The 14,786-nt window shown below is 43.6% G+C and overlaps 1 protein-coding gene across 2 annotated transcripts in view; it reads left to right on the top strand.

Annotated features, from left to right (window-relative positions):
• The first annotated feature begins 2,649 nt into the window (after positions 1-2,649).
• Positions 2,650-14,786, top strand: part of LOC138661655 (suppressor APC domain-containing protein 2-like) — a 36,932-nt gene continuing 24,795 nt past the window's right edge. The window contains exons 1-3 of one of the 2 annotated variants that reach the window (XM_069746492.1): positions 2,650-2,785; positions 3,298-3,620; positions 7,857-7,978. In XM_069746492.1, coding sequence (XP_069602593.1) covers positions 2,760-2,785; positions 3,298-3,620; positions 7,857-7,978 — 471 coding nt within the window. In that variant the 5' untranslated portion in view covers positions 2,650-2,759. Of the gene's footprint in view, positions 3,621-7,856; positions 7,979-14,786 lie in introns of both variants that reach the window. The other variant, XM_069746491.1, reaches the window with a different exon arrangement.

Here is a 14,786-nt window from a genome sequence, read left to right on the forward strand (position 1 = left end):
AAGCCTCATCTGCACTATGATTGCAGCTGCACCCCCTGCTGCCTCACGGTATAAAACCTCATCTGCACTATGATTGCAGCTGCACCCCCTGCTGCCTCACAGTATAAAGCCTCACCTGTATTATTATTGCAGTTGCGCCCCCAGCTGCCTCACAGCATGAAGCCTCATCTGCACTATGATTGCGGCTGCATCCCCTGCTGCCTCACAGTATAAAGCCTCACCTGCACTATCATTGCAGCTGCACCCCCTGCTGCCTCACGGTATAAAACCTCATCTGCACTATGATTGCAGCTGCATCCCCTGCTGCCTCACAGTATAAAGCCTCATCTGCACTATGATTGCAGCTGCACCCCCTGCTGCCTCACAGTATAAAGCCTCATATGCACTATGATTGCAGCTGCATCCCCTGCTGCCTCACAGTATAAAGCCTCATCTGCACTATCATTGCAGCTGCATCCCCTGCTGCCTCACAGTATAAAGCCTCATATGCACTATGATTGCAGCTGCATCCCCTGCTGCCTCACAGTATAAAGCCTCATCTGCACTATGATTGCAGCTGCACCCCCTGCTGCCTCACAGTATAAAGCCTCATATGCAGTATGATTGCAGCTGCATTCCCTGCTGCCTCACGGTATAAAGCCTCATCTGCACTATGATTGCAGCTGCATCCCCTGCTGCCTCACAGTATAAAGCCTCATCTGCACTATGATTGCAGCTGCATCCCCTGCTGCCTCACAGTATAAAGCCTCATATGCACTATCATTGCAGCTGCATCCCCTGCTGCCTCACAGTATAAAGCCTCATCTGCACTATGATTGCAGCTGCACCCCCTGCTGCCTCACAGTATAAAGCCTCATCTGCACTATGATTGCAGCTGCACCCCCTGCTGCCTCACAGTATAAAGCCTCATCTGCACTATGATTGCAGCTGCACCACCTGCTGCCTCACAGTATAAAGCCTCATCTGCACTATGATTGCAGCTGCACGCCCCGCTGCCTCACAGTATAAAGCCTCATCTGCACTATGATTGCAGCTGCACCCCCTGCTGCCTCACAGTATAAAGCCTCATCTGCACTATGATTGCAGCTGCATCCCCTGCTGCCTCACAGTATAAAGCCTCATCTGCACTATGATTGCAGCTGCATCCCCTGCTGCCTCACAGTATAAATCCTCACCTGCATTATTATTGCAGCTGCCCCTTGCTGCCTCACAGTGTAGAGCAGTGTTTCCCAATTTCCAGTCCTTACCGCCCTCTAACAGATCATTTACCATATTGTGGCATACATGTTACAAAATAAGATGACATAACAATTTATATTCCACAGTTGAGTCTTTTTATATGTCCTACTATAATAAAGCATAGTAAAGTCTCATAAACTCAAAAACGACATAATAATACCCTTCATCCAGTGTCCTACATTACCACCTGGGACTTAGGATCTTTATTTTCACCGGATATTTGCACGCAGGGAGATTACACATCTGAGAGCTAAGCCAACTTGAACCAAGGCAGCTTTACTTTCTGATATATTTTTCCATTTCAATTCCTCCCATTTTTAAGATCTCTGCTTGCAGTCTCTGAATTGTCCATATTCTTTCCTGACCTAACAATTTCCTTAGCTATTTGCTGCAATTGCCTCCTGTCACTAGGACATGTAGTACTATCAGGAGAAGGGAGCTGTAGTGATGATGTGTTAAAACACCTCGTCATTTACCATAAACATATATACAGTATTTTTACCTGGTGTAAACGCCGCTGTTCTCCTGAATCCGACGTTGTTTTTCTTTTGTTCCTGCTCCTCTCCATTCCTGAGATATGGCCACTTTTTTTGCATATAAATTTAGTCCTTTTTAGGCAAGTAGGTGTGGTCATCTACAAAATGCCCCCAAAAAGAGTTTGGGACCACGCCCCCTTGCCTAACAGGACAAGATTTATATACAGGAAAGAGGAGGCCATATCTCAGGAACGGAGAGGAGCAGGAGCAAAAGAAAAACATCGCCGTATTCAGGAGAACAGCGGGATTTACATCAGGTAGGCAGAATAGATATATTTGGCAAGTGATATAATCACTTTAAACACTCACAGACTGGACACAACTGTAGCAAACCACGAGAGAAAAATTACGTCTGTTCAATTTTCTGAGGGGTTAAAAAATATGGTGTAAAAAAAAAAATACAAAACAGCATCGGACCCAAGTGGTTGTATTGTATTTCCAGCTATTTAAGACTGTGAGATGTAAAATATGCATTGTGTCCGCAATGTGTTTTCTCTGCCGTCACAAAGTCACATAATTATTACTGAGATTCGAAAAAAAGACGCGGAAGTTGTAACCGTACGAGAAGAGGAGAATGACAGGTGAATTCGGAGAAAACAGGGGCAGAACGGACACAGAGGGACAAAGAGGGGACTGAGACAAAGGGACAGTGAAGTAGGGGGAGGGGAGCGAAAGGACTGAGAGATGAGAAATGTTTCTGGTCCCGTCTGGTCCAGGGTCCCATGTGTTTAATGAACCCCTTGCACATGTGACAGTCTCTGAAAACCACAGGAAGCATCACAAGCTACAAAGAGAAAGAGGTAGAGACTTAGCAAGAATCACAGAGATTATATGGGAAGAGGGAGGGGGAAGAGACAGCAAACTGGCCCATAGACTGACCCAGGGACTGGGCAGAGGAGTAAGGAGAAAGTGCGAGAGACAGGCAACCATCATAGCTAATCCTGCAGAGGGGGACAGCAGAGCCAGGAACACGGCTACTGACAGATGAAGAGACTGGCAGGAGAGAGAGTGTGAGTAAGAAGAGACAGCTAGAGACAGACTGCCGGGAGACGAGAGCGTATTAGAGACGAGGTCCGTCATCTGTGGGGGAAGACGCTGCTTCTGGAGGGCCGACCGGTGGGGCACAGTGTAGGGTCATAGCCTTGAGGGGACTTTGAGGTAATTTTTATAAGTAGGGGGGTTAGAAATATTGGAAAATGCAGTAATAAGGGGCAACTAACAACCCGGAGCGGACAGGGGTCACAGAGTCACAAAGATAGTCTACATCCAAAATAGAGACAGTATACAAAGAGACAAAACACCTAAAGACCCAGGACGTAAAGGATAGATATATCCCTGAGTGGACAGGATTCATTGCTTGTCAGAGAAACAGCCTGACATCTAAAATTCGAACAGTAGCCAAAGACAGATGACCACCGGAGACCCAGGACGTAATTGATAGGTAGTTTCGATTACGATAACCTTACATCATCATGAGAGCATCGTTTGTGTCCTGTCCTACCTCCCCCCTCTGTAACCCCAGCCCCTCTTCTTCCAATGTTGGCCCCTCTCTCCATGGAGCTTTGGCCCCTGGTTCCGCTGCTTTTCCTTGTCCTTCCCGGGGCTTTCTCCGCAGCCTTCGGATCCTCTACCACATTCTGGAAGAAGAAGGTGGTGGCCGGGTGAACGTGCAGGATATTGAGGGACTTTGGCGAGGACCAAGCATTCTCGCAGGGGTCCCACAGGCTCTTAGAGATGCAACTGCTTCAAGTGGTGGATACCTGAGTTTTCCCAGACTGGTGAAGGGGCTTACCCAAGCGCTGAGAGCAGGAGACCCTCAAAGCACAGCTGCGCCAAGGAAGAAGGGTAAGTGTGAGGACCATTATACATATTTCTACCATTTTGATCTCTTGTATTTCTCTACATGTATCTTTGAGATTCCTCTCCATCTTCTCATCCATCCTCCTGCAGGTCCTCCGTCCTTCTCCTCGCTGTGCGGTCTCTGAGCTGACACTCGTGTATCATAACCCTCCTTAATCTGCACCATCTGTCTGGGTGTAATCTGTACATTAAGAGAAAAAGGGCTAAGCATGTAGGGGATTATTACTTCATGTAAAAAAATTATTTTACCGGAGTATTGAAGGATTTCTCTATGCCTAGTGGGGGGTCTGACTTCTGTCAATGTCCTTAGAAAGTTTCTGGAATTTGTAATTTCTCCGGTGGGAAGGCCATTGGTTACTATGGTAAAAAGATTGTCCAAAAAATAACATATACTGTATGACACGGTTTAGTTCGGTAGTTCGACAGCTGGGATCCCCACTGATCTCATGGGCCAATGTCCCAGAGTCTCCTGTATGAATGGAGCAGTAGTGAGCATGCACGATCACTGATCCATAGAAGAGTGGTGGCTGCATCTAGCTATTGACCCACCTATAAAGTATCTACCTGCCTGTCTAGTTATCTATCATTGATCTATCTCTCTACATATTATCTTTATGTATCTACAAATCCAATTCTAAAAAAGTTGGGACGCTGCGTAAAATGTAAAGAACGTAAGAATGCGATGATCTGAAAATCTCTATTCGCCAAATTTTATTAACAACAGGAGACAGATTAGAAGGAGAACGTTGGACATTTCACCTTTAGTAATTGATGGCCAAGACACATCTAAAGAAGTCGTGTCTGGGCCATGTCCATTATTGTGCAGGGCCTCCTCCTCTTTTTACAAAAGTCTGTAAATGTCTGAGAAGTGAGGAAACAATTGGTGCAGCTTTGAGAGAGGAATGTGGTCCCATTCTTATATGGTGTCGGATACATGTTGCTCCTCAGTTCGGGGTCTTATTTGCCGGATTTTTCGTTTCATAATGCACCAAATGTTTTCTACTGGTGAAAGTTCTGGACTTCACGCAGCCATATCATCTCCTGAACTCTTCTCCTGTGGATCCATGCTGTGGTGAAGGATACAGTATGTGGTTTACCATTGTCTTGCTTAAATATACAAGGTCTTCCTTGAAATAAATGTAATCTGGATGGAGCAGATGTTGCTCTGACATCTTTATATAATGCTCAGCATTGATGGCGTTTTTCATAAGTAAGCTGCCCCTGCCATAAGCACTAATGCAGCCCCAACCATCAGAGATGCAAAAGTGTGTGCTGATAACAAGCTGGATGGTCCCTCTCCTCGATAACAAGCTGGATGGTCCCTCTCCTCTTGATTTTAAAGGAGACACCTTCGTGGTTTGCAGAAAGAATTTCACATTTTGATTCATCAGACCACATAACAGTTTTCCATTTTGCTTCTGTCCTGTATACAGTAAATCATTTTTGGCCCAGAGAAAACATAGTAACATAGTTATTAAGGTTGAAGGAAGACTTTAAGTCCATCTAGTTCAACCCATAGCCTAACCTAACATGCCCTAACATGTTGATCCAGAGGAAGGCAAAAAAACCCATGTGGCAAATACTAAGCTCCACATTGGGGAAAAAAATTCCTTCCCGACTCCACATACGGCAATTAGACTAGTTCCCTGGATCAACGCCCTATCAAGGGCTGTGTCCAGCGTTCTGCCCCTGTGTCCAGCATTCTGCCCCTGTGTCCAGCTTTCTGCCCCTGTCTACAGCTTTCTGCCCCTGTGTCCAGCGTTCTGCCCCTGTGTCCAGCTTGCTGCCCCTGTGTCCAGCTTTCTGCCCCTGTGTCCAGCTTTCTGCCCCTGTGTCCAGCGTTTTGCCCCTGTGTCCAGCTTTCTGCCCCTGTGTCCAGCTTTCTGCCCCTGTGTCCATCGTTTTGCCTCTGTATCCAGCGTTCTGCCCCTGTATCCAGCGTTCTGCCCCTGTGTCCAGCGTTCTGCCCAGCGTTCTGCCCCTGAGTCCAGCGTTCTGCCCCTGTGTCCATCGTTCTGCCCCTGTGTCCAACTTTCTGCCCCTGTCTCCAGCGTTCTGCCCGTGTCCAGCGTTCTGCCCCTGTGTCCAGCGTTCTGCCCGTGTCCAGCATTCTGCCCCTGTGTCCAGCGTTCTGGCCTTGTGTCCAGCGTTCTGCCCCTGTGTCCAGCGTTCTGCCCCTGTGTCCAGCGTTGTGCCCCTGTCTCCAGCGTTGTGCCCCTGTGTCCAGAGTTCTGCCCCTGTGTCCAGCGTTCTGCCCCTGTGTTCAGCGTTCTGCCCCTGTGTTCAGCTTTCTGCCCCTGTGTCCAGCTTTCTGCCCCTGTGTCCAGCATTCTGCTTTGGGCCCCCCAGATCGCCGCTCTCAATAAAAAAAAAAGTTCTTCTCACCTGACCACGCTCCTGCGGCGGGCAAAGCTCTCTCCACACAGCTGAAGCGCGCACTCGCCGGCGACTGACAATGACGTCAGACGCCGGTGACATGCACGCTGCGGCTGACGTCAGCTGCCAGCCTCAGATTGGCTGGCGGCTGTTAACTATTGACGTGCGGGCGCAGGCCCGCACATCAATAGCGTTAAACAGCTGCAGCGCCAATAAGGGCCCGGTTTTGCCTGCGGCTGCCGGTAGGTGCCCGGTGAACAGATGAGACGGGGCCCAATGCGGGCCACTCTGCCCACCGGGCCCCATACGCCAGTCACGGCCGTAATGCCCTGATGGCGGCCCTGACTGTGCCACCTGAGGCCCGATAGATCACGAGCATTCAATACTGACCATTGGTCTCTTTCCTTGTACACATGGATTTCTCCAGAATCTCTGACTCGTTTGATGGTATTATATCCTTCAGATGGTGGAATATTCAAAGTCTTTGCAATTTTACATTTTCTGAAATCGTTCCACAATTTTTAGATGCAGTGGTTCACAGATTGGTGACCTCTCACCATCTTTGCTTCTGAGAGACTCTGCCTCTCTCACCTGTGTTTTTATACAGTCATGTGACTTAGTTTTAAAATCTCCCTCCAGCTGTTCTTCTTTAGCATCGCTTACTTTTCCAGCCTTTTCTTATCCATCCTAGCTTTTTTGAGATCTATTGCTGCCAGATGTTTAACGTCTGATCTGTTCTATGTTCTGTGGTGAATAAAATACGGATATAAGAGAGTTCAAAATAATTACATTTTTAGTTTTCTTTACAATTTACACAGCAGTAAGAATTGGGGTCTTATCTCTATCTGTCTACTTATCTATCTATTATTTCTCTATTATCTCTCTATTATCTATATCTCTATTATCTATCTATTATCTGTCTATTATCTCTCTATCTATTATCTCTCTATTACCTATCTATCTATCTATCTATCTATCTATCTATTATCTAGCTATCTATCATCTATCTATCTATTATCTATCCATCTATTTTATGTATCTTATCTATCTATCTATCTAGTATCTATCTGTTATCTATCATCTATCTATCTGTCTGTTATCTATCTATCTATTATCTATCATCTATCTATTTGTCTGTTATCTATCTATTATCTATCTATCTATCTATCTATCTGTCTGTCTGTGTCTATCTATCTATCTATCTATCTATCTATCTATCTATTATCTATCTATCTTTCCATTATCTACCTACCTATCTTGCTATCTATTATCTATCGATCCATCTATTATCTATCTATTATCTATCATCCATCTAAATTTTTAAAGAGATTTTACAAATTTTCCTTAATAAATAATTTTTAAAAACACATCTACTTTTTTGACCTTGATGTCACTGAATGGAAGCATTCAATTTTGCATTCAGAAGCAGAAAACTCCTATATATATATATATATATATATATAATACTTCTCACAGATAAGAGTTTTCTACAGTGTAATCCTTTGCTCTCGTCCTAGACGCTCCGTATATGCAGAACGTGCAGATTTTGTATATAGTCAGACATATATGACGAAATATGGTGATAAAATTACCAGTCCCTGTACCACCGCGTCCTAGAGATGAAAATCTGTCTGTGCCCGGCCCTGGAGTGAACTCTTAATTTCATCAGAACAGATGCAGGTTCATAAGATGGGAACAGATGGAGAGATCAAAACATTAATTACTGAAAGAGGAATATCAAGCCTCTTATAATAAACGTCCTTCTTAAAAGAACAGCTCTCGGTCTGGTGCCATGGAGGCGGGGGGTGAAAACCCACAAGTAATGCCGTTCTCTCTGTCTGGCAGGGTCAAAGACTGTCACCCGTTCCCAGAGCATCAACAATGACGTCAACTCCACGGTGCGCCTCACACGCCAGGAGCAACGCATACGGCGCCACACGCTGACGAGCGGGATCGATTACAACACGGTAACCAGCAGTGTCCATCATTAATGCCCATGTTAACAGTGTGTTTTGACTATCTAGTAAGTGATGTACGTACAACAAAAGAGGCCCCGCGCAAACATCTGAAACCACCATTTTGGTACTCGAATGTTTGCTTACTCTGTTACAACCTTTGTATGTTCTTATTTTCCAGCAATGCTGTTCCTCGGGGGAGGGGTTATCAGCCAAGCACAAGGAGGAGAGACCAATAAGAGTTAGCTTGATTGGTCAAATTGTGGGCACTGAGTTTATACTACATTAGGATCCTGCGGTCTCTGGGATCCAGGTGTTTCTCCAGATATGGGGCCAGTCTGTAGACTCTCTGTATGTAGACTCCGGTACATGACCAGTTTCTGGGAGGTGATGATATTGTTCCTCCAGTCTCTGATGTACCTCTCCTTACCCTCGTCTACCATCTTGTCAGGCTGCTATTTTGGTGTTTTGGTCTGGTTGGGTTCGGGTGAGTGGTTCCAGGAGCCCTGGTTCATGTGGACCACCTATATGTAGCATGACTTTATGATGATGAGAACTTGGATTGGTACTATATAGGTGAGCCTGGAAGAACTGCGCTCTCTTCAGAACTACTAGGTGTAGAGGTAAAATGCCCAGCTCATCCTGATAGGCACTGATGGTGGTGCACCGATGGACCTGGAGAAGGTGCTTACAGAATTTCAGGTGGAATATTTCTGTTGGACTGGAATCCCATCTCGACAAGTCTAGGTATGTTTCAGGGCCCCAGACTTCACTCCCATACAAGAGGTTTTGAGCAATCATGGCATCGAAGAGTTTTAGCCAGACCCTTACTGGTGGCTTCTGATGGTAGAGTTTCCTTTAGATTCCATAGAAAGTTCTGTGAGCTTTGACGTTAAGGATTTCTATGGCTTGTTTGAAGTTCCCTGATAAATGAATTTCCAGGCCCAGGTAGGTGTATTTGTCCATTCCTGTAAGTGCGCAGTTCTTTAGTCTGTGGTTTTCCCTGCTCGCCCTCCTCTGCACCCGCTCAGCTATGTCTTTCTACACAGGTGCCATTGCTTGTACACAGTTTTCCATGTGCGGCGGAATGTTCTGGACTGTTCTTTGTATTGTGACGCTCGATCCTTTCCATTTTCTCCTTGTTTTCATCATGGTCCCCCTCATCTCTGAGGCCTGTGTCCCGCACAGAGGGTGGGTGCCGGAGCTGACAGATGAGGGAGGCGTGGGAATGAGCGCTGACTGGGGAGTGTCAGCTCCACTCACATAACTTCTCTATTCACACGGGACGGCTGTGGGGAAGCTCCAGGCGGACAAGTCTGTGCTGCTCCACTGTGGGGAGTGGGCAAAGGGGTCACCTGGGGGGACGACACCAAAGCTTCCGCCAGGAGCAGGTGCAGGCACACAGGTAATACCAGGGGATGAGGGAGCACAGAGCGGAAAGAGGAGAAGGAAGAACAAAAAGAAGGGAGACAAGAGGCAACCACACAAAGTCTGGAGAGAGGCGGAGGCTGGGAGGTTAAACAGGTAGATACAGCGGCACGCCTGCAGCTCCGAGGGAGTGTATACTCACACCCACCGGTGTACAGCTGCACACAGGGGCATACGTGTACGTGACCACAGCTCTGTGTGTATGGAGCCCACCGCAGTGTACAGACATTTATTACATGTCATCTCCTAACACACCACCTGTATGGCTGCACACGTGGCGTATACCATCCTCATCCTCCCACTGCACGACAGCCGAGAGGCCCTGACCTTCTACCTGTGGGTGAGTCCCTGCGAGTGTCTGGTGTGGGGTCCGGGGGTAAACTGCACAGGGACTGTATTATATATCCATGTGTCTATTATCTATCCATTATCTGTCTATCTATTATCTATTATACTGTATATCTATTATCTAGCTATCGTATTTATATATCTACCTATCTATTATCTATCCATTATCTATCTATCTATCTATCTATCTATCTATCTATCTATCTATCTATCTATCTATTATCTATTATACTGTATATCTATTATCTAGCTGTCGTATTTATATATCTACCTATCTATTATCTATCTATTGTCTATCTATCTATTATCTATCCATTATCTATCTATTATCTATTATACTGTATATCTTTTATCTATCTATCTATCTATCTATCTATCTATCTATCTATCTATCGTATTTATATATCTGCCTATCTATTATCTATCTATTATGTATGTATTATATATCATTTATCTATCTATCTATCTATCTATCTATCTATCTATCTATCTATCTTTTATGTAGCTATATATTTATCTATCTATCATCTATCTATTATCTATCTATTATCTATCTCTATCTATCTATCTATCTATTATCTATCTCTATCTATCTATTATCTATCTATTATCTATCTATCTCTATCTATCTATCTATCTATCTATCTATCTATCTATCTATCTATCTATCTATCTATCTATTATCTATCTCTATCTATCTATTATCTATCTCTATCTATCTATCTATCTATCTATCTATCATCTATCTATCTATCATGTATCTATTATATATCTAGTATCTATCTATTATCTATATCTAGCAATCTTCTGTCTATCTATTATCTATCTATCTATCTATCTATCTATCTATCTATCTATCTATCTATCTATCATATATCTATTATCTATCTATCTGTTATCTATCTATTATCTATCTATTATCTATCTATTATATATCTATTATCTATCTATCTATTTTTCTATCTATCTATCTATCTATCTATCTATCTATCTATCTATCTATCTATCTATCTATCTCTCTATCTATTTATTATCTATTTATTATCTATCTATTATCTCTGTATCTCTCTATCTCTCCTCTTGTATCCCGTCCTGTCGCTTTATCTTCCTGTCTGTCCTTTCCTCTCTGACACATGCTGTAAATCAGTTAATCCGATGGGGGTTGTAATAACCCGGTTTGTGGCAGATTCAGTGCCGCCTGCTGTATGTGTCCTCTGATTTACGGTGTCACCCCAGCAGTCGCCTCCCTTCCCCTATAAAATGTCAGATTCTTCTTTTACCGCTGACAGCACCTTACATCTATATCATCACGACTGGTAATTAGCGGTGACTGTACTTTATGGAGTGTAGGAGCCAGGCCACACCATCATCATCCTCATCATCATCATGCCTGAGTCATGTGTTACTTGTATATACTATCCATCTATATATTTATTTACACACTATTATTACTCTTATATATTCTGCAGAAACTGCATGGAAATTCCATTATTCATTTTGTATTGAGCCAAAACATAGATTTGATCCAATGAAAGCAGCGCCGCCCTATCTACTGTAAGATGTCGTAGCAACTAAGAATGAAAAAAACAGGTTCTGAAACATAGAACTATAACTCCCAGCACGTTGCTGGTGAAGAAAGTAACGCGTCTCCTGGGTATATATCAGGAATTTACTGTCATTACATTTTCCCTATCTATAGATGGAGGTCTATCTGCAGTGAACTTTTTCCTATGATTGTATTTTGTATTGTTAGTAATCACACCCATCCTGCACAATAACTCCCATCATCCCAGAGGCCTCAACCAACACTTATCATGGAGGATCCTATTAATGTATTAGGCCAAATCAGGGGACGGAAGCAATTTATTACCAATTACAGTTTACCTGCAAGAAGGGTCTGGTAACACAGAAACACCGACCTCTCACCGGGGTCCGACATTCCTCACTGCTGTGATACTTATGTGTCCGGCCTGACAGACTCTGACTGATACTGCGGCCAAAATACACCTTATATATGACTCTTCTATCTATCTGTCTATCTATCTATCTATCTATCTATCTATCTATCTATCTATCTATCTATCTATCTATCTACCCATCTATGGATGTCCGTAAATTAAAGAAGTACTCTGGTGAGATTAAAAAAAAATGTTCTATTGCCCCTGCCATCAAACTATAAAGATGAGATGCTCAGTGCAGTTTTATTATCTTTAAAACACTTGTAATTCAGTGTGACAGGAGCTGCTCCTCACTGCTGTTATACTTATGTGTCCAGCCTGACAGATTTCGACTGACACTGCGGCCAAAATACACCTTATATATGACTCTTCTATCTATCTATCTAACAACCCATCCAATCCACACAGGCAAAGAAATCATCTATGGATGTCCGTAAATTAAAGGAGTTCTCTGGTGAGATAAAAAAGATGTTCTATTGCCCCTGCCCTCAAACTATAAAGATGAGATGCTCAGTGCAGTTTTATCATCTTTAAAACACTTGTAATTCAGTGTGACAGGAGCTGCTCCTCACTGCTCTCCCCTCCCATTTGGGACTATAAGTCATACACCAGTGTTTAGGTACCCACTGTGAGGAACAGCCAGCATGAGAAGAGTGGGCATGGTCATGACCCCTGTTCTATGCAGAGAATCAGTTATTATCAGGAGACTGGCTAATAGTAACAGCATGGAGCTGCACACTGCTGTAATGTCCCAGCTGGGAGGAGTGAGCAGTGAAGAGCAGCTCCTGTTATGCTAGCCCCAGATAATGTCTCCCGTTTTGCAGTCAAAGATGAGTGGGTTTGGCCTGCTTCCTGCTAGTATCAGCCAGCCCACTGATAATGTCTCCTTCACTATACTAGGAGATTAGGGGGCATGGCTAGGACAGGCTTCTAATAGCAGCCTGCCCCCTGATAATGTCTCCTTTGCTGAAGGGCTACTAGCAGGAAACAGGTCATGCATCTTTAAAGTTTATGAGGGCAGGGACAGTACACATTTTTTTTAATTTCTTCTGAGTACCCCTTTTAGTTCGGTTTTGTGTAAAAATGAAAAATGAAATGGGGAAAAAGTATTGAACATGTGAAGAAAGAGAGGTGCAAAAAACCTCTGGAAAGTCATGACACCAGCTGAAATCTGTCAGTGATTAGAAAACAATCCTGTCACTTAGTGAAAAATTATATCAGCTGGTTTATCTGATGGCCTATGAAATTGGGTCTCATTATCAAGTTGCCACACAAAAACATCTCATGATGGGTAAAACCAGGGAGCTGTCTCAAGGCTGACACAACCTTATTGTTGCAAAACATACTGATGTAATTGGTTACAGAAGAATTTCTAAACTACTGAAGGTGAGCACTGTTGGGGGCCATATTGCAGAAATGGAAGGAACATAATTTCACCATGACCAGCCATGACCAGGTTATTGGAAGAGTTGTCCAATAGTCAGTAACCATCTGTGGAGAGCTACAAGTAATGCATGTTCAAGCGCGTTTACAATATGCTCAACAAAATTTAGACATGGCTAAATAACTGTGCTGAGATATTCTTGAGAAAATCTGCTGCCATCTACCAGGATGATGAAGATGAAACAAGGGTGGACATATCAGCAAGACAATGATGCCAAACAAACAGCTAAGGAAACTCTCAATTGGTTTCAGAAAAAGAAAATAAAGCTGCTAGAATAGCTGAGCCGAACACCGGACCTGAATCCAATAGAAAATGTATGGAAGGAACTAAATCTCAGTTCATAGAAGGAGCCCACGGGACCTTCAGGATGTGAAGAGAGTGTGTGTGGAAGAATGGCCAAAATCACACCAGAGCAATGCCTGCTACTAGTTTCTCCATACAAGATGCATTTTGAAGCTGTCTTCACCAACAAAGCCTTTTGTACAAAATATGGATTATATTTTCAGTAAGCGTGTTTATCACGGTATATTTCTCACATAACTTAATTTATGAACATGTATGGTCTGATTTCTTTGCCTGTGTGGATAGGATGCGTTGTTACTGACTTGTAAGAATTTCATGTCAATAGCACCTTTAGAAATAGATTTACTTAGAACGTTAGTGCCATGTTCAATACTTATTCCACCCGCTGTACATACAAGTTTTTCTCACTAAATTAGAATATGATCAAAAAGTTAAATATTTTCATTTCTACAATACAAAAAGTGAAACTCATATATTATTTACAGTCATTACAAACAGAGTGAACTATTTCAAGTGTTTATTTCTGTTAATGTTGATGATTATGGCTTACAGCCAATTAAAACCCAAAAGTCATTATCTCAGGAAATTAGAATACTTTACAATGTCAGTTTGAAAAATGATTTTAAAATCCGAAATGTTGGCCTACTGAAATGTATGTTCAGTAAATGCACTCAGTACTTGGTCGGGACTCCTTTTGCATCAATTACTGCATCAATGCGGAGTGGCATGGAGGTGATCAGCCTGTGGCACTGCTGAGGGGTTATGGAAGCCCAGGTTGCTTTGATAGCAGCCTTCAGCTCGTCTGCATTGTTGGGTCTGGTGTCTCTCATCTTCCTCTTGACAAAACCCTATAGATTCTCTATGGAGTTTAGGTCAGGGGATTCTGCTGCCAATCAAGCCCAGTGATACTGTTATTTTTAAACCAGATATTGGTACTTTTGGCAGTGTGGACAGGGACCAAGTCCTGCTGGAGAATGAAATCTCCGAAAAGCTTGTTGGCAGAGGGAAGCATGGAGGGCTCTAAAATGTCCTGCTAGACGGCTGCGCTGACTTTGGTCTTAATAAAACACAGTGGACCTACACCAGCAGATGACACGGCCCCCCAAACCATCACTGATTGTGGAGACTTCACACTAGACCTCCAGCAGCTTGGATTGTGGCCTCCACTCTTCCTCCAGACTCTGGGACCTTGATTTCCAAATGAAATGCAAAATTTACTTTAATCTGAACACAACACGTTGGACCACTGACAACAGTCCAGTTCTTTTTCTCCTTGGCTCAGGTAAGACGCTTCTGGCGTTGTCTATTGATCATGAGTGGCTGACACAAGGAATGCGAC

This window comes from Ranitomeya imitator, chromosome 2 (assembly GCF_032444005.1).
Source record: "Ranitomeya imitator isolate aRanImi1 chromosome 2, aRanImi1.pri, whole genome shotgun sequence".
In the NCBI taxonomy this organism is placed as follows: Eukaryota; Metazoa; Chordata; class Amphibia; order Anura; family Dendrobatidae; genus Ranitomeya; species Ranitomeya imitator.